Below are 24,354 nucleotides of genomic sequence, written 5' to 3'. Positions count from 1 at the left end.
CAAAAGCTACTTAGGAATTTGCCAGACTGCAGCAGCAGCATCCAGATGAGAACCCATGCCACCAGTGCTCCCCACCCCTATCAGCAGCCTGAAGTGGGTGGTCCATAAAGGAAGGTCCAGATTGGGCAGTAACTCTGTTTAAGTTCCCCTTGATGACTATTCAGGGTGCTTTGCGAAACAGAGGAGAAAACGTAGTCTTTAACTAACCGTCTAACATCTTGGAGTTGAATTCCCAGTTCTGTACTTTGGTTACAGTTGCAGACACTTTAAACTGACTAAGTTTGGCTATCCCATTGGTCAATACCTCAATGCGATTAGTGCTACATCCTTATATGTGCATAGAGAGAAGATGTTGGAAGAGTAAGGCAGATGTTAGCCAGTCAGCCAGCAGGGTAGAACCACTATGAACAAACAATATATCTCTATATGTATATCATGTTGCTAAGTTTTCATCAGTTGGGTTTATACTTTTGCACGGAACAGAAAAGTAAAAACCCAAAATGCCAAAGATCCAGGAAAGTCCACGTACCGTCTCCATTTTCTTCTGCATGTATTCACCTGTTCAAATAAACACTTCCCCTCTTCTGCCTACTCTTGTCCTCACTGTCCCTTTTGCCTCCTTCCTGCTTCATGGCATTCTTTGAAGATGAGAAGAAAATTGGACAGTTGCTCCAATCTCCCTGTTGCCTCTTTTAAGCAACTGCGGGGAGGAAGCCTGGGGCTTCCTCTCTCCTCCTCTGTCACACCCCTCCACCTCTGTTATCCCCCCTAATCACTCCCCCTTTTTCCTGGCATCTCTATTCCTCGCCTCCACAAACATACACAGGGATAGTTTTACCAAATAGCTACAGCACTCCCAACTGTATCCCGGATCTGGAGGAGGATGGCATCAGGCTGGCTGGGATGGGACACCTGCTATGTGCACGCAGCCAGGGGTGCCAGTGCTGGGCTTGGGGCTTTATGGTGAGTGAGTGGAGGTGCCTTGCATTGGCAGACAACAAAGAACTGAAGTCAAGGCCAGACCACAGGGATTCATTTTAGCATCTGTGGCTGGAAGGAGAGAGATGGCAGTGGTCAAGTGGAAGAGGCCAGACTGTGTCTGTGGCAAAACTCCATTTTGATTTACTGCGTTCCAGAAAAGATCCTTTCCACCATAAACCTGGTGCTCATAGCATAATAGCGCACATAAGTCAGGAGGCAATTTCCCAAGGCGGTGGTACACGGGAAGGTCATTCCAAGGTCTCCATGCTGCCTGCAGAGTGGCACAGACAAAGGTCCTGATTCCCAACAGTCCTGGGGATGGCTACAAGGGGACAGAACAACTGAGATTCCTCACTGCAGAATGGGCAGCAAAGGCGACTGGTTCGAAGGGTCCTCGGGGCAATGCCATTGTTTCTACCCCGGCTCCTGCATTGATTCATCCACAGGCCCCATTATTTTTCAGAGCGATGATTACTAACGAGGAAGCATTTGATGATCAGATTAATTAATGGAGGCGTGAGAGAAATCAGGATGCGATGCGCCTCCAAGAGTTAGGTTTTATTAGGGCTCTTTCTTTTCCCTCCCAGAAGTGAAGAGATTTATTTTCCTGGTTTAAATTCAATAAATGAAAGCCGTGTGCTTGTCGGCTTCCTTTTGCTAGCTCTTACTCTGCTAATTCAAAGGCCAAATTGGGGCCTGTGACTGAGAGGCAGCAGACGGGCTGCTAATGTGATGCCGCCCGCTGATACTGGGGCTAGAATGTTCCACCAGGCTCCTGCTGCCACGGATATTGGGCTGAGGCTCTGATGGTCAAGCGAACATGGCTCGCAAAGTGACGGTGTCAGAGACAGGGCAGGGGCTGTGGTCAGAGAGACCGGAGCTGGAGTTTCCACACTGCCTTTGGTCAGCCACTTGATACTTATAGGACGTAGTTTCTTGCCTGGAATTCTAGATGTGGGATCCTGAAATGGAGAGATATACAAAGGTACTCTGGGGAGGTGGAGGGAGGGAGGAAATTCCTCATGAGAAGGCAGATATATCAGCAGAAGCCACATAGGGCCCATGGCCCAAGGCTTGCCTGGACTTGACTTTATGAAACCTGGGTATTACTTAAAGTTTCCAGCCCATCATATTTTTACCCAAGATGCAGTGGAACTGTCTGCATTGCAGAACTGCCTTTTAGAGTGTTCACAGGGATGACCTCATTTTCTGACAACAAACATCAATGAGTTTTGGCAGGACCCAATGGCCAGGTGGAGAACCTGAGGCTCTGACAGGCCTCTGTTCCCAAAGCAGGATAGAAAAGAGTCAAGTGGGTCGGCTTGGCCCTCCCCTCGCTCAGTGCCTTCATCTCATCGTCTCCGTGCCCTTGGCAGTGCAGGCGCAGAAAGTCTCTTCTTTTAGCATATGATACCTGTTCTGGGAAGACAGCAAGACAGCCAGTGGCCTGCCCGAGGCAGGAGCCAAGGAAACTCCAAGGGGATTTCTTTTGTGCTACCATCAGGCACAGCCCTTTTGTCTCATCCACAGCCCAACAGGAACATGCTGTGAGAAGGCTCAGATTCTTAATGGATGTCAGGGATAAGCATTCCACATATGCGGCCGGAGAAGCTTGGTTTGGGTTTCTGGTTCCAAATGGAGCTCAAGATGTCTTCAAGCGCCTCACTCTGAAGCAAGATGCCACCACCTCTAGGAGTTTGGGAGAAGGTCATCTGCAAATGTCAGAAGACACAGGGGAGGGGGGGGGCGCTGCTGGTGCACTCCACAAATGACCTTGAAGTCTCTAATGAGCTTCCAACGTGGGCTACAGTTGCAATGCCTCAAGCCAAACAAAGTAAGGGCAGCAAGATGGGAAGAAAATAAAGGCTCTGAGACTCTGAGGTAGTCAAAGGAAAAGGAAGGGGGACCCAAGGCAGACTCTGAATGAGGCGGCCCTGATGCACATCGCGTTTAATGACGGAACCCTTTTAAAGGTGCGTTTAAGATGTCCCCCTGTGTGAGGCTTTCTGCCTCTAGGGAAATGCCGGTGACTTTTAATATGAATGTGGGAAAACCTTGGGAGTAATTTTCAGAGCAGAAAGAAAGGAACCACATCTGGGTGGATGAAATAGAATGGCCTAAGGATGGGGCCATGGCTCTGCCCTCGCAGCTTGCAAGGACGTCGGGTTTTTATGCACACTTGTCTATTTACACACGTATCTCTTTTTAAACCTGCAGGCCTTAGAGCTTTTAAAAGAAACCCCCCTTTGGTACATTCTCGTGAAACCCCTAGTACAGTGGTACTGGATTCTATTCTGGTGTGTGTTTCCCTGTATTAAAAACATTATGGTAATACTGTTAGCAAACTTCTTCCTGGATGAACTGTCAGCCGGATCACTGTGCATGCGATGTTTCTTCCTTACAGTGGGACAACTGAGGTCCAGGAACTCTCTTTAGGGGGGAGATTTTCACGATGGGTTTTGGCCCAAATTCCAGACTGATCCTCCTGCGGTTTTTCATACTCACTATGCTCAATCCAAATGTTTCATAAAAATTCTTAAGGCACAACTAATCATGCTACAACATTTGAATGTCTTCTGTTCAGATGGTTTGTTCTTTTCTTTCCTTCTTGTTCTTCTGGGTTTGTGTCAGTACTCTTGATTAGACAGTGGCAGTAGAGGTGGGCTGGCGTCTGCAGGCATCTTCCATGGAAACCGCCCTGCACTCCTCAGCTTCACGCCGCCCCCTGAACTGAGGCTTCTTGAAATAACCATACCGGATGCTTATGTTCTTCTTCCTTTCCTCCTTCTCCGTCACTTCTTCTTTTGCTCCCCTTTTTTTGCTTTCCCCCTTTTCTCTGTCCCAGGACCAGGGAAAAGATGACATGGCTACTGGAGTGGGCCATTTCTTTTTATTGCATATTTCAGCTCCTTCGGCTCTCACTTTCCTGTGTCTGTTTTTCCTTTACCTACACAGTTTCAACTGCGTACTCTGCCTTTCATCTTGGGCCACTGTGGTGGTTTGAATGAAAATGGCCTCCATAGGCCCATAGGGTGTGGCACTATTAGGAGGTGTGGCCTTGTTGGAGGAAGGGTGTGGCTGTTGGGTGGGGCTTTGAGGTCTCAGACGCTCAAGCCAGGCCAAAGGTCTCATTCCCTTCTTGCTGTCTGCTGATCCCAATGTAGAACTCCCAGTTACCTCTCCTGCACCATGTCTATTTGTAAGCCAGCATGTATCCCACTGTGGCAATAATGAACTAAACCTCTAAACCGCAAGCCAGCCCCAATTAAATGTTTTCCTTTATTATGGTTGCCATGGTCATGGTGTCTCTATACAGCAACAGAAACCCTAACTAAGAAAGTCACTATTTTTATTTCAAAATATACTGGTCTAGACTCCTTGTCCCTTCCTTTAGATGCTCATAAAACTTACTTGCTGTTCTTCCTCCCCTGTGTTTCTGGATGGCCACACAATTTTTCATATCTTCCAGCCTCCTCTCCCTTTATCTTGGCCGTGTGCTAGCTGAGTATTCAGGCAAGGATGAGATTAAAGTTAAAGCCCTTGAAACAGGCTCTTGCTTAATAAGATAACAGATGTAGAGGAGTGTGTGTGTGTGTGTGTGTGTTTCCTTCCTCCAGAGGCTTAACTAAAATATCTTAGTGATTAAATTATAAGAGCAACAAGAGCATAAAGGGAATTCTGGGAAATCGCAGCATTTGATAGATTTGGGCACTTGTGGGATTTCCAAACTTTCCTTAAGATGAAGTGTGGGGTAAACACACACTCGGGTAACTAGTATCTGGGAAGGCCTGAGTTAACATGTGCAGGAGCCTTAGCTACAGCAAGGAACCTACCTTGCAGATTCCAAGAAAGCAAACCAAGCTCTCATACCAAATTTGAATGGATGACCAACCATCACCTTGCTTGGAACGAGCCTCTATATGAAAGAGAGGCTTAAACACACACACACACACACACACACACACACACACACACAACACACACAATAATACATGCATACACATACAAACAAAACACACCCATACCCACCACATATCATACACACACACACACACACCACACACATACAAACAAAACACAAGAATACTCTACACACACACACACACACACACACATTTTCACGTGTGTGCCAAAACAAAACAAACCTCAAACAGTTCTGGAATTATTTAGTAGAAATTTAGGAGCAAAAAATACCTTTCAAATTTCTAAGTAGAATCCTCAAAAAGATTTGAAAAGACAATTCAACAGTGCGATAAAAATAAGACAACATAAAAGGGCAATGGCCAGAGTAGAAAGTAAACTTTCAGAAATCAAATAATATGATCAGCAAGCCAAAAGCTCAGCAGAATAGGTAACAGATAAAGTTGAAACAGAAAATAGTAGGAAAAGGATAGTGAGTCATACCCATAGCTGACTGGCAAGCGTTTGAGAAAGAAATTCAGCTCTAGAAATAAAAACAGAAAATAACCAAGAAATCAGAGACTACTGTTAGAACTCCTCTGATTATCCTCTGTTTTCTCACCTACGGGCGCTGGTCTCCTGGCTCCCTGCAGTTCAGTTTTCAAAAGCTGGCTGGGAGAACCAGGATTGCTGTACCTTCGAGAATTTCCATTTTACAAAGAAATGATCTCCTTTCCTCTGTTTCTCTAATTTTGGAAACAGTTAACATCTCTACCACATCTCACCAAGGCACATGCAATACTCTCACCACAACCAACATTCTCACTACAACTAATGTCACCTCCACAGCCAGCATTGTCATGACAGACACCATTATCACCACAACCAACATTCTCTCTACAGGCAACAATGCTCACCACACCCAATGTCATCACCACGATGGCCTTCTCACCAGAGCCAACATAGTCACCAGGCAGGGCTGACACTCTCACTATAACCAGCATTCTCATCTCCAGTCAACATCCTTCACCACAGCCAACATCATCAACACAGCCAATATTCTTACCTCAGTCAACATTCTCTTCACATCCTTACCGTTGCCACCCTTCAATATCACAGTCACTAACACAACAGGCAACATCAATATGGTAACCAGCATTGTCACCACAGCCACCATTATTACCATGGTACCACTACCACCACCACAAATATCTTCAGTAGTACATAACCATTACCACGTCAGCCACCAGCACCTCCATGCCTGCTGCCATGAGTTTGCCTTGACTTTTACACATACACATGCTTCATTACATGTGCCTAGGGAGAGTGACGTACTATAAGCTTTCCTCTATATCTACAAGACAGTACTTACTGAGCAACTGGGCAGTTTAAAGAGGTACACAGAAGGCAGGCCTAGCATCTCCAAGTGGACAAATATATTCAGTGATGTTCCTACTTCAAAATGATAGAATTTATTCTATTTGTATTCCAAAGTTGAACTCCCACCCAATATTTAGCAGAACTAACTGTGATTAATCTTACTTTTGCTGAAAGCTTTATATTTTTATAAAGTAGTAACGTTTATCCATGCGCCATGACAAATAAAGAGAACCGTATGTATCTTCTGTTTTGATTACAGAGAGAAAAATATCTAGTTGATTTCTAAAGTGGTATTCATCATAATAATCCTCTTTTCCTCATGTTGTTTTTCCTGATCTATCCTTGCTAAATGTTGTCAGGAGGGCTAGAAGCCCTGGGCACTACTGATGTCGAGCTAGAACATTGGTGAGCTGTTGCTCCACCCAGGCCAATGGTTCACTGGCCTGCGAGAGCTGATTTTCAGACTGTCTGTGATAATGCTATTAAAAAGCACCCGCTTAAAGGATTTATGAAGGAGCTCTAATGATCATCATTAATCATACGCAGTTTTGTGATCAGCAGTTTAATGGCATCCTGTTGGTTTTTTTGAATATTTATCAGTCCTTGTCTGACTTTTTTTTTTTTTTTTAAAACTGGAAGAAGCAGGAGTAAACTTGCTGTCAGAAAACACAGTTCAAAGTTGATGGGACCCTTGTGCCGAAGACACTGCACAACCTGGATGCAAGATACAGAGAAATCATGGTGAAGCTGAGCTTGTTCCCTGCCGGTTGATGTTTATTGTGCCAGGTGGTGCTGCGCAGGCGGCTGCTGGTTGTGAGGTAGTGTGACAATTACCCATGTGACAATTCTATGAGTTATAATACCCACCTGCCAGGCCAGGCACGATGTAACCATTGGTACGATGATGGCAAAACTCTTTGAGGAGTAACCAATAACTCCCTGATTGGATTTGAGGCCCACCCACTCCATAAAAAGTGATTTATGTCTAATACTACAAACCCAGTCTAGAATTTGTCACAAGAGGTCTTAGCTCCTAGGAGTGAACCTAAAACTTCTGGTTAGCTGAATTGACTCAGCATCAAAACACCTTCTCAATATATTTATATCCACAGACAGAGGCTACAGTCAGAGAAGTTTCACCATATAACAAACTGGTTAATATAGACTCGTGGTTACACAGATGCTGAGACTAAAGGACAGCTGAGGGCTCAGATATACGTAAGACATTTAGAGAACCCCCATTAGAACTCAGGGAACACTGCAGAAGAAGTAACAGAAAAATAATACAGGCATCAGAAGGCAGGGAAGAGGGCTGTGTAATTCCGTGTCCCAAGCTTGACAGAGGCCTTGCAATCACGAGCGCAGAGCAATTGTGCCCGCATCAGTCTGCCCACACAGCAGTTGGTTATAGATGGAGAGGGGGGTGCATGGGGCTCTACCAGTTATGCTGATCGATTGGCAGTGGACAGATTCTGGGCGTAGGGGGAGGCATAGGAACTAGTTCTATATCCACTGGTCGTCCTGCCAGGTTTGATTAGTTCTAAACTCGGGATCAGACAGATCGCCACAGTTAAACTCTTTGGGGGATACAAATCATACAAAATTGTTAAATAGAAATGATAAACATCTAATTTTTAAAGATTATGTTTAAGAATATGGTATTTTGGGCAATGCTTATGAATGAAAATAAAAGTACTATTTAAGTTTAAGTATGGATGAGCCGTAACCAGACAGACCCTCCATTTACGACAGTGGCTAACAGTGACTGGTTAAACTGACTTTCCCTGACAGACCACGACATGGGACACGTGGAATACTCCTGCAGTCTTGCAGGAATTCATCAGGCTCAAGGTCCTTTGGAAAACACAGTGGCTGTGTTTTCAGAAGGATGCTTTCTGTGCGTCTCAGTCATAGGCAGCTCTCCATGTGCAGATGAAGAGATACATCTACACAGAAGGCCTGCAAATGAATATTCATAACAAATTTGTGCATGTTTACCCCCAAAGTGCAAACAACATTAGACGTCTGTGAGCTAGTGGCTAGAGAAACGATCTGCAGCTTTTCCTTACAATTGAATTCTACTCGATAGACTGGAAAGGGAACAGAGCACACAGTGGCAACACAGAGGGACCTTCAATGCATGCTAAGCAAAGGCAGCAAGCCTAAACAGGCTGCAGACAGCAAGTCCTAGAAATGGCAAGCTGTGAGGGTAGATTTCAGGTCGGTGGATCCAGGAAGCGGGGTGGCATGAACAGGGGGCTGAGGGTGTGGCCATGGAAATGACTGACAGATTGATTTCTATAGTGGTCTCACGTGACTTAATTTAGCATTTGTCAGAATTCATAGAACTAAATACATCTAAAGAACAAATTTTACTTTATTAGATCTAATAAAACCACTCTGTGGTGGTTTGAGTATGCTTGGCCCACAGGGGGTATGTTAGGAGGTACTGTTAGGAGGCGTGGCCTTGTTAGAGGAAGCAAGTTGCTGTGGGGGTGGGCTTTCGAGGTCCCCTCCTATGCTCAGGCTCTGCCCATTGCACAAGAGAGCTTCCTCCTCCTCAATGCCAGGATGCCTGCCTTTCCTGGTTGCCTTGGAAGATGCAGAACTCTCAGGTCCTTCCTGGTACCATCTCTGCCTGTAGGCTGCCATGCTTCCTGCTATCATGGTAATGGACTAAACCTCTGAAACTGTAAGGCAGCCCCAATTAAAGGTTTGTCTTTATGAGGGTTGCCTTGGTCATGGTGTCTCTTCAGAGCAACAGAAACCCTAAATAAGACATGCTCAGTGTAGGGATCTGAAGATGAACAGAGCTTAAAATGTTTATATTCTTTGTTTGTATGCCTAAAGATACAAATGAACATAAAAAATGACCCTAACTTCCTTAGCCTCCCAGCAGAGAGAAGAGGCTAACTTAATTGCTGTCGTATGGCTTGGTAAAGGTGATCGTGTTACCATGGCTACAAGCTGTTATTTCCTCTTGTATGAAACGTCTAATATTGTTAAATTATGACTCATGTGTAGTGTAGGGTCAAACTTAGAAACAAATACCAGGACAAAGTCACCCTAAGGCTCCTCATTTTTAAGACCTCTGCTCGGTACTGTTGTTTTTTGTTTTTCCATAAACACGTAAGAAACAGAGCAATGCTCATGAGCGTACTGGCAAGGGAATAGAAGAGGAAACAAACCAGAAACTTCTGGCTAACGCTGAAGGCAATTCTAAAAATCATCCGCTACTTCTAAGGCCATTTAAGGTTCTTTTTTATGGTGTGTGTGTGTGTGGCAATACCCACAAATGTAAATGAATTACAGAAATGATCATATAACAGTTGTTCTGGTTTGATCTTGTATGTCCTCAAATTGCTGATAACACTGAAGGCTTAGAAACTATCAAGGCCTGATTCTGGAAGGCAGAGGAACCCTTGTGGAAGGAAGGAATTCAGGTCATTGAGATGTGCCCTTGAATTGGGGGGATCGGTGCCCTGACTCCCTATTCTTCCCTTTGTTTCTCGGCTGCTTAAAAACAGTCTGTTCTGTTTCTCCAGACTGCCTCCATCATAACCTTCTACACAGCCACAGGCCCAGAAACAACACATGCAACTGTCCATGCCCCAAATTATCCAAAGCCGTGGGCAAAACTCATAAGGCTGCAAGTGTGTTTATCCCAGGTATTTATTACCACGATCAACGAAACTCATGTTTCACGGCTGTGAGGATTCTTAGAGCTCTGGTGATTTATTTCTACATGACAGAACATGGTAGAAATATGAGCCTTAAAAAGCACCTCCATTTTAAACCTGTGTCCTCACAGAATAGCCATGTACCTGCTTAATATCCAATACATTGAAAACATTGCAAAAGCTGTGGGCACAGTACTCCTGTGTACTAAGGAGGTACCACATGCATGGCATAATGATACAGCTCTGACCTCTCCTGCTTTATTCTTTTTGATGGCATGATGGCATGAATGCCACACCATCCAGAGCTCCACAGGTGCCATGTTATTCTTGCCTCTTGGCTGTGGTTCCTTCATCCTCTACTCAATACACGCTTTCAATTACCATGTGCTTGTTGTAATTCTTCAGATACTCCATGCCATCTGTAACTGAAGTTCCGGCCTTCTGAGCTACAGAAGGTGAGGTTATTTGGAAAAGGGGGGTCATTGCAAACGTGATTAGCTACAATGAAGTCAGACTGGAGCAGGCTGAATGTTTGACCTTGCGTGAGCCGTGTTCTTATGAAAAGCAGAAATCTGGACACACATACAAGCAGAGCATCTCATGAAAACCAAGGCAGAGAGCAGGGACATGTGTCTGCAAACTAAGGGCAGACCCGGCTGCCTGCAGTCTAACTGGGAAGAGCAGCTTCTTTCCCACAGCCTTGGAAGGAGCCAACCTTATTGATGCCTAGACCTTGAACTTGTAACCTCCAGAAGGTGAGGGGCCATGTCTCAAGTTGAATTCAAACCACACTATAAAAACAAATAAACCTTTGTGTTAAAGTGCATTTCCTAGCAGCAGAGCAATTGTGCAAATGGAACCAGCAACTGTTCCTTTGAATTACTGAGGATCCCTGCCACAGCTCCTTGTGCAACAGATGCATGGCTCGTGTTCCCGTGCTGAGACCCCAGCATGCGTCTCTTCCATGCAACAGAACAGTCTCTCGAACCACAACAAGCCTCAAGGTTTTGAAAGGAATTAGAGGCATCTTTTCTGGAGGGAAAGAGGGCCTGCTGCCTGAAGTGTGACAGTGGCTTGCAGGCTGTGACTGCCATCCTGATCTTTGGGGAAATGGACAGATTATCATGCTGGCAAGCCCCATCCCTGCACCCCTTGTTGGGACATATGGACAACCCCAGGAGCTTCACACAGCAGCTGTTGTATTGGCTTTCCAAGTGCAGGAACCTGAGCGATGACTGCAGTGACATTTTCCTGGCTGGCTCTGACCTCCAAATCTCACTGATTAGTCTAGCACACACTGTGAACAACAACCAGTTAGGACTCAGAGCCAGGGCTCAAAAAATTACTTTAAAATGGCAAGAGATGTTTAAGACATAATCTCTATGACCTGGCCATTGATCACTTCCCAATATGTTATCGTGTGTGTGTGTGTGTGTGTGTGTGTGTGTATATACACTGTATATATATGTGTGTATGTGTGTGCGTACATATGTGTGTGTATGTAAACACACTGTATGTATGTATAAGTGCACATGTGTGTGTATACATACTGTATGTATGTGTGTTATATACTGTATTATGTGTGTATGTATATGTGGGTGGGGGGGTGAGGGATGGGGGGGGGTGTATATTTTTTCCTGGCTGGCTTGTCTTTTGAGGTAGTCACCCTTAATCATGAAAACATATTTGTAGGAAATTCATGGTCCTGGTTTAAGACAGCAACCAATATGAATTGAGGGAATTCAGAAGGCACTCAGTTCACCTTTTTGTCCAGTTTTCCACCACTTTAACAGCTTTCTCTGGTTTAAACAAAAGCAATCTTTTTTTTTTCACCCAGAAAGTATTGTTTGGGTTTGTGTATTTAAAGGAGTAATTAAAGGATACCCATGTGCAATGGTGATAATTTATGCTCTATTATTTTAAGTTTACTAAAGACCCTATTGCTTGGAGAACATTATTCACCAACTGATGTGTTTAGATACACATCTGTCAATGAATTTTTTAAAATTCTATTTCCCCTACTTTCCATACTTGGGTTTTCCTCTCTCTGTAGTATTTCTCATGGCACACGCTCTGTTTTCTTAATCCCCAGATCACAGCTGTCCCCTTTCCAATGACAGCTGAAAATTCTACAAAGTCCATAGGGTTTTAGAAAGAGTGGGCCAGATTGCAGTCTGATATTCCTCAACAAAAGTGCAGCGTATCATTCCTGAAGCTATGTAGCCCCAACTCAGGACTCATGCATTCCAACAGCAATCACTTCTACTTCGTGTGTGTGTGTGTGTGTGTGTGTGTGTGTGTGAGAGAGAGAGAGAGAGAGAGAGAGAGAGAGAGAGAGAGACAGAGACAGAGAGAGAGAGACAGAGAGACAGAGAGACAGAGAGAGACAGAGAGAATGTGTATGTGTGTTTCTGAATGCAGGTGTATGTGCACATGCACATTTGTGAACATGGAGGCCAGAGGTCTAGTTTTCTTACTATTTTTCAGGCACTGTTCAGCATGCTTTTGAAGACAGAACCTAGCCAACTAGGCTAGGCTGGTGAGAAGTGAGCCCCCGGGCTGCACCTGTCTGCTGCCCCAGGGCTGGACTAAGTGTAATCCTAGCAGTACATTCAGATTTTGCAAGGAGGTTCTGGGGACTGAATTCAGGTCGTCAGGCTTGCCTGGTAAGCAGTCACAGATGGAGCCATCAGTCAGTTCTGAAACCTGACCAGTATAATCCAGAGATGGAAACAATACAGTTTGCATTGATGAAGATCTTGGAAATGAACCAAAAGCAAGCGCATGGCTTTGTCCAGCTTTCAACATAAAACATTTCTAACTGTAAAACATGTTGTTACAGTCAACGAGAATTTGACCACATAAAATGGACACGCGCACACACACACACTCATATTCATATACCACTTTTTAAATCTCCCAATTCTTGCCCTGCGTTTCCTATCCTCAAGGTGATTCTCTACAGATTTTATTAGCGTGACTTTCCTCCAGGGTCTAGATGTCCCAAGAGTCTCCGCTGCTTTCCTTTGCTATGCCCATAGCTTTTCCTGGTCCTCTGCTCTCCTCCATCACACTTTTTAACCAGTGGCCATCTTACACACCCTGCAAGACGCGCACATCCCCATCCTCTCTGCGGCATGTGCCCAGTACCTGCTGCATGCCTTGCATGGTTTGCTGCAGGAACTGTAGCTGTTGGTCCTTGGTGAGGTTTTCTTCTGTCCGGAAGAGCTGTTCCTTCTCTTGCTTCAGCAGCTCCACCTCGTTCCTGTAGGCATCCAGTTGCCACCGGAGACTGTCATTCTCCTCTTTGAGGGCGTAGGCCTGAGCAGCCAGGGCTGAAGGGTGATAAACACACAGAGTTTGGGGAGTTACCGCCCTGCCAAGATTGAGGGGTCCTTTGGTGGGAAAGGAAGTCTCTCCTAAAATTGGATTCACACCAACTCAGACGTTAAACCCTGATAGCCAAGCCTCAGGGTTCTTTGTTTAACAGTCTGTGTGGAGCACTTTGGGGTTGATTTTGGAAAGATGGCGCCTTTCACATGCTAGATGAATACTGTGAACGAAAGTGCCAGAATCTCTTGAATCTATTCAATTTGTCCTATCTTAGGTTATGAATGGTTCCACTGGGCACAGGCTCTATCTCCCTGAATTCCTACCTCTTGACCTTTGCCCCCAAATCTGGAAGCCTTCACACAAGCTGATCTGCCATGCTTGGTGATGAGCATACTCTAAATTCTTGGGAACCGTCACATCTGCCACATGACTGCCCTCTCTCCGGCTCTATGACGGCTCAGTTTCCTGGAAGGCTCCTTGTGGAGAAGCAGCTGTTTCGTGGGTTGAGGCATGCATGCAGCAGAAAGCACTGAAGGCTAATGCATGCAGCAGCCTCCCGGGGGAGAGAGGAACTGAGACGCACAATGCTTCTTCTTGCTCTACTGCTGGGACAAATTGCACAAATTGTTTTCTCTAACTGCCATCAGAATGGAAACCTAGTTCCACCTGCTTCACCAACAGATTAAAATTCTCTTTTATTCCCTACAAGGCCGAGTGGTTACTCTGCTCCTCCCCCAAACCTGAAAGTCTCAATGTGTTGATGCAGACTTAATTTGTATAGTTTCCGATCTCCTTCTCACTGAGAAATCAAGGCGGTTCACACAGGGTCTTACGTGCCTTAAAGCTCCAGAAACAACTAAAATTGATAGGGTGGTCTCAGACAAAGATGGAGGAGAGGAAATCTCTTGCCCTGCTTCCATCTTCACCATTTGTGGGCTCTGTAATCAATCTAACAGGGCTTGCTGGGCACTCCCACAGGAAAGGTCCCTGGATCAGGGGTTTCTTCATATAATCTAGTCCACTGAGTCACTCCAGCAAGCCTAGATTAGAGTCTACTGATCCCCATTTCAAGAGATGAAGACCACGGGAAAGAGGGTAGCAGAGCACGAAACGGACAGCAAACCCAGCCTCTAGTCAGTTAGTTTAGTTCTAATGGACACTGCTATGTCTGTTTATGTGAGGTCGGTTCTTAACAACTGTTCAAAAACAGTCTCCCCATACTCTCCATGTCCTGGCTCACTATCTCTCTCCTCTTATGGAAACGCCATTCTTTACTCTTGAAAGGAAAAGAAAAGTCAATTAACCCTTGAAAGGCACTGCTAGAAATGCCTTCATGGACTTGACTGATGCTATGCAAAAGTATAGCCTAGGGCCAGGCTGAGGTCAGCGGGCCACCTGTAGGCTCCACTGCATATCTGATCACACAGCTTTGCTGAGACATTCTGAGACCCCAGCCAATTCCCTTGCCAAATAGCAGACATCAAACTATGTTAATAATAGTTTCACAGTTAAGTGTTTTACAGTATTCCACTTTGCAAAAAATGATTATCTATGTACAGTGCACATTGAAATACTAATCAAACAGAACATGCAATTAACCAGCAAACCCCTGGCAGCAAGCCATCAGGGATCAATTAGTCAACAAGCATTTACTGCATACTTCCTTATACCCAAGTCTGTCTGGGGATCTTAGATCACAAAAGAAAACACGGAATATGTCACTTTTTGCAAGTTCTATTGAAATACAATAAAGACTGACACACCTAAAAGGAAACTAATGTATCCAAAGGGACAAGGGGAAGAAGGATGCTCTGGATAAAGTAGGGACTCAAGGAATGTTGGTTGAAGTATCAAATATCAAGGTTCTGACACGGGGACTACACCCTAGAAGGGTTTTGAAGTAAGAAAGGAGAATAGACTGAGAGACTAAAATTAGGCTTTGGAAGATGAAAACCCTACACGTGGGAAGTTAGTCTGGAGCAAGACCATAGGTAAGCAAAGGCCCAGAAGTCAAAATTAGAGGGAGATGTTAGTGAGAAGTACTTGATTCCTCCCCCCTACCCTCCCACCCCCACCCCACCAAGGCCAGTGTCTGCCTTGAAGCAGTAATCAGGAGGTGGAACTTAGGAATGTGGGTGAGGCTGGGATAGTTCAGACCCAACATCCTGAGAAGTAAGATGGTATTTGGTGTTGATGGGAGGGTATTTATGCGATTGGAGATTCAGGAAGATTAGTTTGGCGATGGTGCGGGGAATGAACTGGAGGCAGAAGAGAAGGAACAAGGGGAATCTGCTTCGGTGTATACGGGTGTGCAAAGCTAAGGAGCAGGCATCTGGATGCTTTCCATGGACTTATAAAGTCAGACAGGACCCAGGGCTCGCCTAGGAGCACGGGTTGCTGCTTTCTAACGCTGTGCAGCCCAACCTCACATCTTGCTGGTACCCTGAGGCACCGGCTCCTGAGAAATCAACTCACTGCTCCACGAGGAGATGTTTGTGGCGTATCCCTGGCAAGAGAGATGTTCTAACAGGGCAAAATCACCAATGATGCAAATGACAGGAAAAGTGTTGGCACCACACAAGTACGTTGCTGCATTTAGTGACATTCAAAGACACGTAAGTCATTTCCTTGGGAAGCTCCATTTGGCCCCCCTTTTCAATTCAGAGTGGCATTCTTATTATCATAACTGATAGCAGGTGTTTGTGAAGAAATCGATTAGTATGTGGGGGTGAAAATCACATTTTCCAAATGAATTGCATAGTCTGCGAGATACATTGAAATCCGAGTAGCGAGATGCAAGCAGCTATAAAGCATGCGCCAGCAGTATTATTTAAATAAATCATCTGAACATAAATACATGCAGGGAAGGAGCCGTCCATTATTTTAGAGATTGTCTGATAAGCTTATGGAACGGTCCAGGTGATGGTCTTGGCTGACCCATGTCTACTGTCCCTGATAAGCAGAGTCCAGTGCTGTGTGCACCCCTGGGTCAGGAGTATGCTACCATTTTGTTTATTAAAAAGGGAAAGGAGAGAAAACAGCTGTGATTCTCCCCACCCCTCAAAACCCATACCGTAACCAATCCCATTATTGTCTTTATAATTAGGGCACATAACTGATTTTTCCACTCCTGATTAAATAATGGCAGGATTAACATTCACAAATCAAATTAAAACAAAACGAAACAAAAAAAACCAAACTTGGTCATTCCTGTGGTGGCAAAGATAGTTGTTTTCTAAAGGGTGAGAAACTGTGCCTGGACTCCACTTAACTTCAGGCCACCTGTTTCCTGTTTGAAAACATTATGTGGCATCATACAGTGTCCCCAAGTGTACCCCTCTGTGAAGGTTGCCTGGAAGATGCTGTGTTATATTTCTTGGACTAGAACTCTGAAAAACCAAAACAAACCAAAACAAATCCTAATAATGCCTGCCAGGCTTTGGTGTGTTAGAAACCAAGAAACTTGAAAGGTCAACTCATTTTTCTTCTTTTTTTGCTTTAATTTTTTTTTCTGGGTCACTGTACTAAAAATTAAACAGTCTTGATAAATGTGTCACCAAGTTTCTACAGTGAAATTTACTCTTAAGAGACTGTGCAAGAAAGCCACTATTCAAATAAGTGTAAGGGTTAAAATGAATAACTGTCTACCACACCATAGGGTGTGCTGTGTTCCAATAAATCTGAAATATTTAAGGAGTGCCATCCACGTGGACTGCCAGATTTCAGTGATAAAAGGAACTCAACATTTGTAAGCTGTAAGGAACACAGCTGAACCTACTGTTGGCAATTTTGTAAAGTACCACTGAGTCTAGTGACGCCTGTAGTTAGTTCTCTAACCTACTATTTACTGAGAAATCAAGGCAAGGAGCCAGGCCACATCCAATACAAGGAGGGTAAGGCTGAGACATTTACATACCCACACTTGCTGTAGACTTTAGAGAATTCTGGATACTGGAGTTGTCTAAAGCGAAAGAGCAATTGCAAACATTGGGAAGTTCCTGCTAAGCAAAAAAATCTGTTGCATTTGGGAAATTAGCATTGAACTAGCAGAACTTCTGAAGTGACAGTGAAATGTGAAACTTGATCCAGAGATTAAGTTGCATCGCTGAGAAGAAAAGGTTTAAAGGTGTTATGTAGCATCTCATTGTATCCTTTATGGAATCCTCTATAAGCTATTATTTTCTATATTAATTATGGTCAAAGTGACCTCCTCCTCCATTGCCTGTATTACTTACTGGGTTTCCATGGGAACCGATAATGGCATGCTTAACTTCTTTAAGTAAATAATCTGGTGAAAGCCTTGAAATCTCTCTCTTACCAGTCTGAGCCAGCCTCAGAAAAATAATTAGCAATATATGAAAAATGTAAGTTATTTTGGGTTATGTCCCAGTAAGCTGACAGTGTGTTAATATCTTTTTCATGCTCAGGCAAGATGTAACTAAATAATAAAATGCTTTAACATATTGTTGCTAGCAATAGCTGCACTTCTCTGGGACTGTTCATCTTGGTGTCTTTGGGGAATGCTGTGTTTAACATTCTTTCTCTGCTTTGCCAGTTGTGTTCCTGAACACTGGGAAGATGTAGCTAAACTGCATTTCTTTCCCATGAACAAAGAAAGCCCTTTCCTAAGGATTTTACTGGCTGCTGTCCAGGTAGGTAATTGTCCTTCTATACAAGGAGACAGGGGTAGGCAGAAGGCTTGGGAGATAATCCTATAATATCCCAGAGCCCTCTGGGGCTCCCCTCTTTGTCACAACTTCGCTTCCTGATGTCTTAAGAAAGGGCTGAAGCTATGATCCAGTGACCTGGGGATTCTTTCTCGGGTCTATCTGCTTCTCTGTATAAATCTCCTTGTGGGGGAGCCAAGGTGTCCATTGGCTGGTCTGTGGTAGAGACCGCCATGCTGCGCAGCGAACCCAAACCCATGCTTCTCCTTTCATGGTGTAGTGTTGTTCCCAAGGTGACCGCTCTAGGAGGTGCGGTGAGACTGGTTCTTACCAGCAGAATGCAAGCCACGATCCGCCGGGTCTCCTGCACAGTCTTCAATGTCTGCCTCTGAAAGTGAATAGGCTGTTCTGTGACCAAAAATCAACTTTTTGTTCTAGGTGTTAGATCAGGGAAATTGGAAAACTTATATGGCCTCCAGTGCTATCCTAACCTGGTGTTCTTCCCAGCTTAGTTCCTATTAGAATCTCCCTGTAGACTGGCACACCTGTTTCTGGGCCCTTTCCCAGGTTTGTAGTTTCAGGGCTGAAGGCGGAGCACCCCAGGGCACCAGGTGGTGCTGGCACATTGGCGCTGACACCACTCATCCATGTCCCCCATCTCCCGAGCTATCCTGGGTGACTGGGCAGCTCCTTTTGAAGGAATCACAGCCTGGCTGGCCATTCTGGTTTGATTCCTTGGTTTATTCCCTATGTCCCCAGCCTCTTGTCTCACACCTGTGAGAGCTCATCCTTATCCAACGCTCTCAGCACCTCTCTAGGACTTAGGGGAAGCCTGTACAAAAGCTATAGTCACCATTTTGTCTGCCTGCCCACTAAGAGCAGTAAATGCAATTTTCAGGACTGGGACTTGTATAGAAGGCTCTGTGGTAGCACATTGCCTTCTACCCATGAGGCCCTGTGTTCAGGACTGCCAATGCCCCCTCCATGACAATACCAGAAGAAGACAAACACCCAATTCCAAACCCCCAAACCAAACCCTGTCCTCTACGCTGTCGTTGCCTCCTTTCACCCTCGAAAGACTGTGGCACAGTGGGGATGATTCTCAGGCATCTGTTTTAGAGGTGTTGGGACCAGGTTTCAGTGACCCAGAGGTGGCACAGCTGGTTAAAAGTACAGTGTGGCCCTACGGGTGGCAAAGAGCCAGCTACACACTGCAGTCTGAAAAAGGTGAAAATGGGTGCTCAGAAGGAATGGTTTGTTTGAAGTGGAGGCAGAGCAGTGTATCCCAGCACTTTGGGGGGAAGGGTTGCATCCGCTGCAGAGGTTCAGCTATGAAAACAGAGGGGATAAAGCCTAGTCTAAAATAAACATAGCTTTTCCCTGAGGAAAAATCTGGAGGTGATTCACACAGAAATTAATCTCATACCTCTGCAATCCAGAGACCTGACAGGAACTGCATGGGGACCCGCTTTATGCCCCCTGTCCTCTAGGAGGGCACTGGGGATGCTCACTGGGCTCTGGGCTCATGGAGCCTTATTGTTAACGTGACTTCCTTAATTACATCATCTCCAGAGATCAATGCTAAATCTGGGCTCCTTAAAGAACCCGAAGGTGATAAACACTGGGTATCCATGGGAACTCACCCATCTTCTGCCTGTGTGTCTATGTCTCTCCAGTCAGAAAACAAGTGGCCACTTCCTGAGGCTCTGACCTCCCAAAGATCTGTCCCCCTGGTTTACTGTTAGTGGCTGATGAGGCTAAGAGACAATCATTTCGATGAAGGCCTGGGCCCTGGGGCTGTTCCCTGCCCATGCCTCTTGGTGGCCAGGCACAGACCCAGGGAGGGGACAGGGGGAGGGGGTGATAGTGGGATATCTGCCAATAAAACCAGTCTTTTCTACTGAGCCTCTTACAGAGGCGGGAAAGTACAACAGGTCTGTTTCTCAGTAGCACTTGTATCCCCACTGAAGCACCAATCTTCCTCAAATTGCTCATGGAAATTCCTTATGCTACATTTTTGCAGGATTATTATTATTACGACTTAGCATTGACATAACATTTTATGTTTGCAGTGAGTATTATCGTCTGCACATTAGCTATTATTAGGGAGAGCTAAACAGACGCACAAGGCAGTGTCTATTTCCGTCTTTGTGTGAGGCCGGTGGAATAAGGGTAATTTGAGGAGTGCAGGTAAACCAGAGCCTGATATTACAATGGCTTAAATGTGAGTCTAGAGGTGCAAGCGGCAGCAGGCGACTCAGAAAAAAAAAAGTCTTGCGTGGCTCCCCATCCTAGGTCTTCCCAATGGGCAGGCCTGTGGGGTGTGGCTGGGCTCCTGACACTGTCGAGATTCAGGTCAGGTTTTACATTTCCAATTACACTGTTATCCTCTGCTATCTCCCCCCCCCCCCTTTTCCTCAGAGGAGCAGAAGCAAAAGAAAGAGGTGTTCTGGGTGCTGACTTCCCAGAGCCGGAAAAGTCTGTGGTCCACAATGCTAAAGGATGTGCTGACTGGTCTGAGCAAACTTTGGAGTCCTCGGGGCAAGAGAAGGACAGCCAAGTGCCGCTCTAGGCTGTGGCAGGGCTGGCCAAGGGAGCAGGCTCTTACCACAGCTGTCCTGGCCTCAGAGACAGGAGAGTCTGAGCAGTGAGTGAACAAGGCTCTCTCCACAATGGGTGGTGGCCAGTGGAGGGGAAAGAAAGGCCTTTGCTCCAGGGAGAGCTGGAGAGAAAGTGGAAGTGACCTAGGGGCAGACAGTGCATCCTAGAAACGGGTTTAATAAGGACTCAGTGGACTCTGGGAGTGGGTGCCTAGGTGGATGGGTGAGGCTGGGGGAGGAAGGGATAGGCCTTCCCAAGTCTGTGGACATGCAAGCAGCCACTCCTCCAGTCCACAGCTGCCTCCCCTAGCAAATGATGACTGACTTTTCTTTAGGAATCTTCCCCAGTAAAAGGCATTATTTTCCTTTCCTGATGCATGCTCTACCTTGCCCATGCACACTCGCGCGTGCACACACACACACACACACACACACACACGCACGCACATGGTACCATTTTCTTAAGAAGCACAGCCATCCACCAGTCCTCTATGCCTCTTCTTGAGCTCTGCTTTAGAAACTGATCTCTGGCTCTGCCCAGCCCAGCTGCACTTACTTTGAGAAAGATTACACGCAATCTCATCCCCACTTGGTTCTGAGCAGCCTCTTACTCTGCCTACCCCTCCCCCATGACCCCCTCCACCTCCCCTCCCACTGTAAGAAGTGTCACCTCAGTGTAACAGGGTCTGGAGGCAGATGTCTAATGTGACCTATAAAATGTTCTGCCAGTCTTGTTGTTCATTAGTTTGGGGCACTTGATTTCTGTTAGTCCCCCCTTAATGGCATCTCTGTCAGCGAGAGCTCCCTGTCTCAGCTTCAGCCACTGGCCATGGCCTTCGAGGCATCTCTGCCCTCTGTGCTATGCTCCCTTATTTCCTTAATTTCTCTCCTGGTCTACTCTGGATGCTACCATTTTCTCTCCTGCAACGCAACGACTGAGTGATGTTAAGAGTCCTCCAGGCTAAGTCTCCATTCTCCTGATCCCTGCGCCCTATCTTGCAATACTTTTCTTAGTAGCTATCTTTCCCACCATGACTGGCTTCTGGTTCTCACTCTGAGGAGGTCAGATTGAACTTCTAGAACTAAGCGCCGTTGAACCCTGGCCTTTGGCCTGGTCAGTGCCACGGGAGAGGAGGTCCCTCACATGGGCAACCTCTTCCCAGACTGTTCACAGGCAGCAAGAGTCTCCCTATAAAAATGTGACATACTTGTTCTCCTCTCTGATTAGCAACACAGGGGGACAGTCTTGGCTGTTCTAGAAGAGAGGAAACGTAAGAACTGTGGCCCTGGCCTATACCAGGTCTTTCTGTACCCACCCATTTCAAGTGGCCTTTCCTGCACCAATTGGTGCAGACTGTGAATGCGGCTGATGCGGGCAGTTCGTTACCTGGTCCTTGCAAACTAGACTGACATCACTTCCTCCATTCTCTTGCCTTTGACCAACCTCTTCCTGTACATCACACATTTTGATCTTTGACTATGGCGTTACTTTCTCTCTCTCTCTCTCTCTCTCTCTCTCTCTCTCTCATCCTGTTACCTTGTCTTATCTTGCTCTTTCCCTTCCCACCTACCACAAAGAACCATTGACCCTCATGTTAAAATCCCTCTCCATCCTTTGTACCTCAGAATCCCCCGTGTAGTGGTTTGATAACAGGACTGGACATTAGCTCAGAGCATGGCTATGCGTACCAGGTTCCCCAGGTGATCCTGTGTGTAGCCCAGCCTAGGTTGTTCATCTATACCTCCTGTTAATAATTTCTGCTATTACAGTGCAAGGTATTTTCAACTTGCCATAAATCCTTTTATTGAATCTTTCCCCATAATCTTATTTAGAAGAAAAAGAAGAGGAGGAGGAGGAGGAGGAGGAGGAGGAGGCGGCGGAAACTAAGAGTAAGCTGCCCTTAAGAAATCTCATGCCAGGCGTGGTGTCGTATGCCTTTAATCCCAGCACTCGGGAGGCAGAGGCAGGCGGATTTCTGAGTTCGAGGCCAGCCTGGTCTACAAAGTGGGTTCCAGGATAGCCAGGGCTATCCAGAGAAACCCTGTCTCAAAAAACCAAAAAAAAAAAAAAAAAAAAAAAAAAAAAAAAAAAAAAAAAAAAAGAAATCTCATGGCTGAAGAAGGGATAAGCTATCCCAGAGACAATGCTAAGTTGCACCAAGGAGTCTGACTTGTTCTGGCCTCCATGCTGGTCTGCACTCCACTGGGGACACCAGTTCTTGGTCTCGCATGTTCCTTTCTCAGCTGCTCTAAAGCCTTTGTCACCTGAACAACAAATATTCTTTTCCAAACAGCCTCCAGGTGAGTCTGGCCCTCCTCAAGCTCACAGAATGCAGAGTCTGTGCAGAAGATCGGGGGAGGACTGTTAGAACGCTGGGTGTTTCTAAGTTCAGTCTTCTAAGAACACTGCTTTCTAGTGCCAGAGTGTGAGCTCCCAAGAAACCTGGCTTGGACAGCTCCATCTTCTCCGAGTCCTTGGCCAGGAGGAGCAGGGTGCATTTTATAAACTGTCTGCATGGCCACTTTAGCTGCCTTTCTTCCATTGAACAGAGTAGTTCAGGCATTAAAACTCTTTTCCTATTGGGTATGATAACAACTTTCCCTGAATCCTCACCCAGACAGGTGGGTTTTTTTTTTTTTTTTTTTTGAGTTTCTGATGGGTATAATTTTTCAGATACTAATGTTCCACTCTCCCCACAAAGGCCCTTGCGAGTGCTGAATCCCCAGTTCAGCACAATTAATCACACACTAAATGCTTTTAAAGTGTGCTACTTTATTTTTTTTAATTGAGAACTAGAGCTGTTTGGGCAAGTTTATTAGGTGACCTTGATTAAAATAAAGAGGTCAGAAGTGGAACAGGCTTCAAACCCAATCAATGGTATTCTTTTTACAAAAAAAAAAAAAAAAAAAAAAAAAAAAAAGGAAAAAAAAAAGACTTCCTTCCAATTAAGCAGGAATTAGCATGAAATATTTTGTTTCTGAGAGGTTAAAAGAATTCCTTGGAGGAGGCCCTCTCTTGTTACTCGGCTTCTTATTGAACACAAGAGAAAGTGCTGTGGAGAGCTTCTATAAAGGGCTTTGTTAACACAGGGCTGATGATCCGGCATCAATTAGAATATTCCTTAGGAGCCTAAATGTTACATGGCAGGGGCTGAAAGAAAGAGTCTAATTTAAATGTTAATTTCTATTTGAAAAGCCCAAGGACCTAGCAACTTTCACACTCCCCCCCCTCAAAAAATTTAAAAAAAAAATCAACTATAGATGTATTTTTCATCTGTGGTAATTTTACCCTACCTCTCATTTCAACCTCGCTGTTCTTTGTCAGCTTCGTCCTTTACCTTCCCCTGTTTGCTCAGGATTTAATGACCTGAAAGGACAGCTCATTCATTCAACCCCGCGGAGTTACATATGGAGCCTCTGATACACAGTTAGGAAAGCGGAATGCCACAGAAAAGAGGGGAAGTAGTCTGGGGGACTGCCTCGTACTTCTGAGGAGCAGTGGATGTGAGAGAAATGCCATCATTCTCTGTACACCCCGCCTATACTGCCGTCCCTGTCGCTACTGGAGTGCAGGTGACATGGACTCTGTGAAGGAGAGAGGCACTAGTGGGTCAGAGATGGAAAGGTGGAGGGGCAGGACGAAAGCTCAGGAGGTAAAGAAAGGGCTTGCCTTGTGAACATGAGGCCCTGAGTTTTTATCTCTGAGAACCTATGTTAAAACAAGCAAACAGAGAGGTATTTCACTGCATGCCTGTGACCCCTACACATGGGGAGACATAGATGGTTAAATCCTTGGACCTCTCTGGCTAGCCA

At 45.4% G+C, this 24,354-nt stretch overlaps 1 protein-coding gene across 36 annotated transcripts in view; it reads right to left on the bottom strand.

The window, feature by feature from the left end:
• Enox1 (ecto-NOX disulfide-thiol exchanger 1) overlaps positions 1-24,354 on the bottom strand; it is a 565,516-nt gene that overhangs the window by 70,872 nt on the left and 470,290 nt on the right. For 19 of the 36 annotated variants that reach the window (XR_003950852.1, XR_003950853.1, XM_006519001.4 and 16 more), the window contains 2 exons: positions 18,273-18,329; positions 13,092-13,276 (listed from right to left, as the gene is read on the bottom strand). Coding sequence is in view for 27 of the 36 variants with exons in the window: in XM_006519001.4 (XP_006519064.1) it covers positions 13,092-13,276; positions 18,273-18,329 (242 nt within the window). In the remaining 9 variants the exon portion in view is untranslated. The remainder of the gene's footprint in view (positions 1-13,091; positions 13,277-18,272; positions 18,330-24,354) is intronic. The other 17 variants (XR_003950851.1, XR_003950849.1, XR_383179.3 and 14 more) reach the window with 1 other exon arrangement.

This window comes from Mus musculus, chromosome 14 (assembly GCF_000001635.26).
Source record: "Mus musculus strain C57BL/6J chromosome 14, GRCm38.p6 C57BL/6J".
NCBI lineage: Eukaryota > Metazoa > Chordata > Mammalia > Rodentia > Muridae > Mus > Mus musculus.
This window is presented reverse-complemented; position numbering and strand designations above follow the sequence as displayed.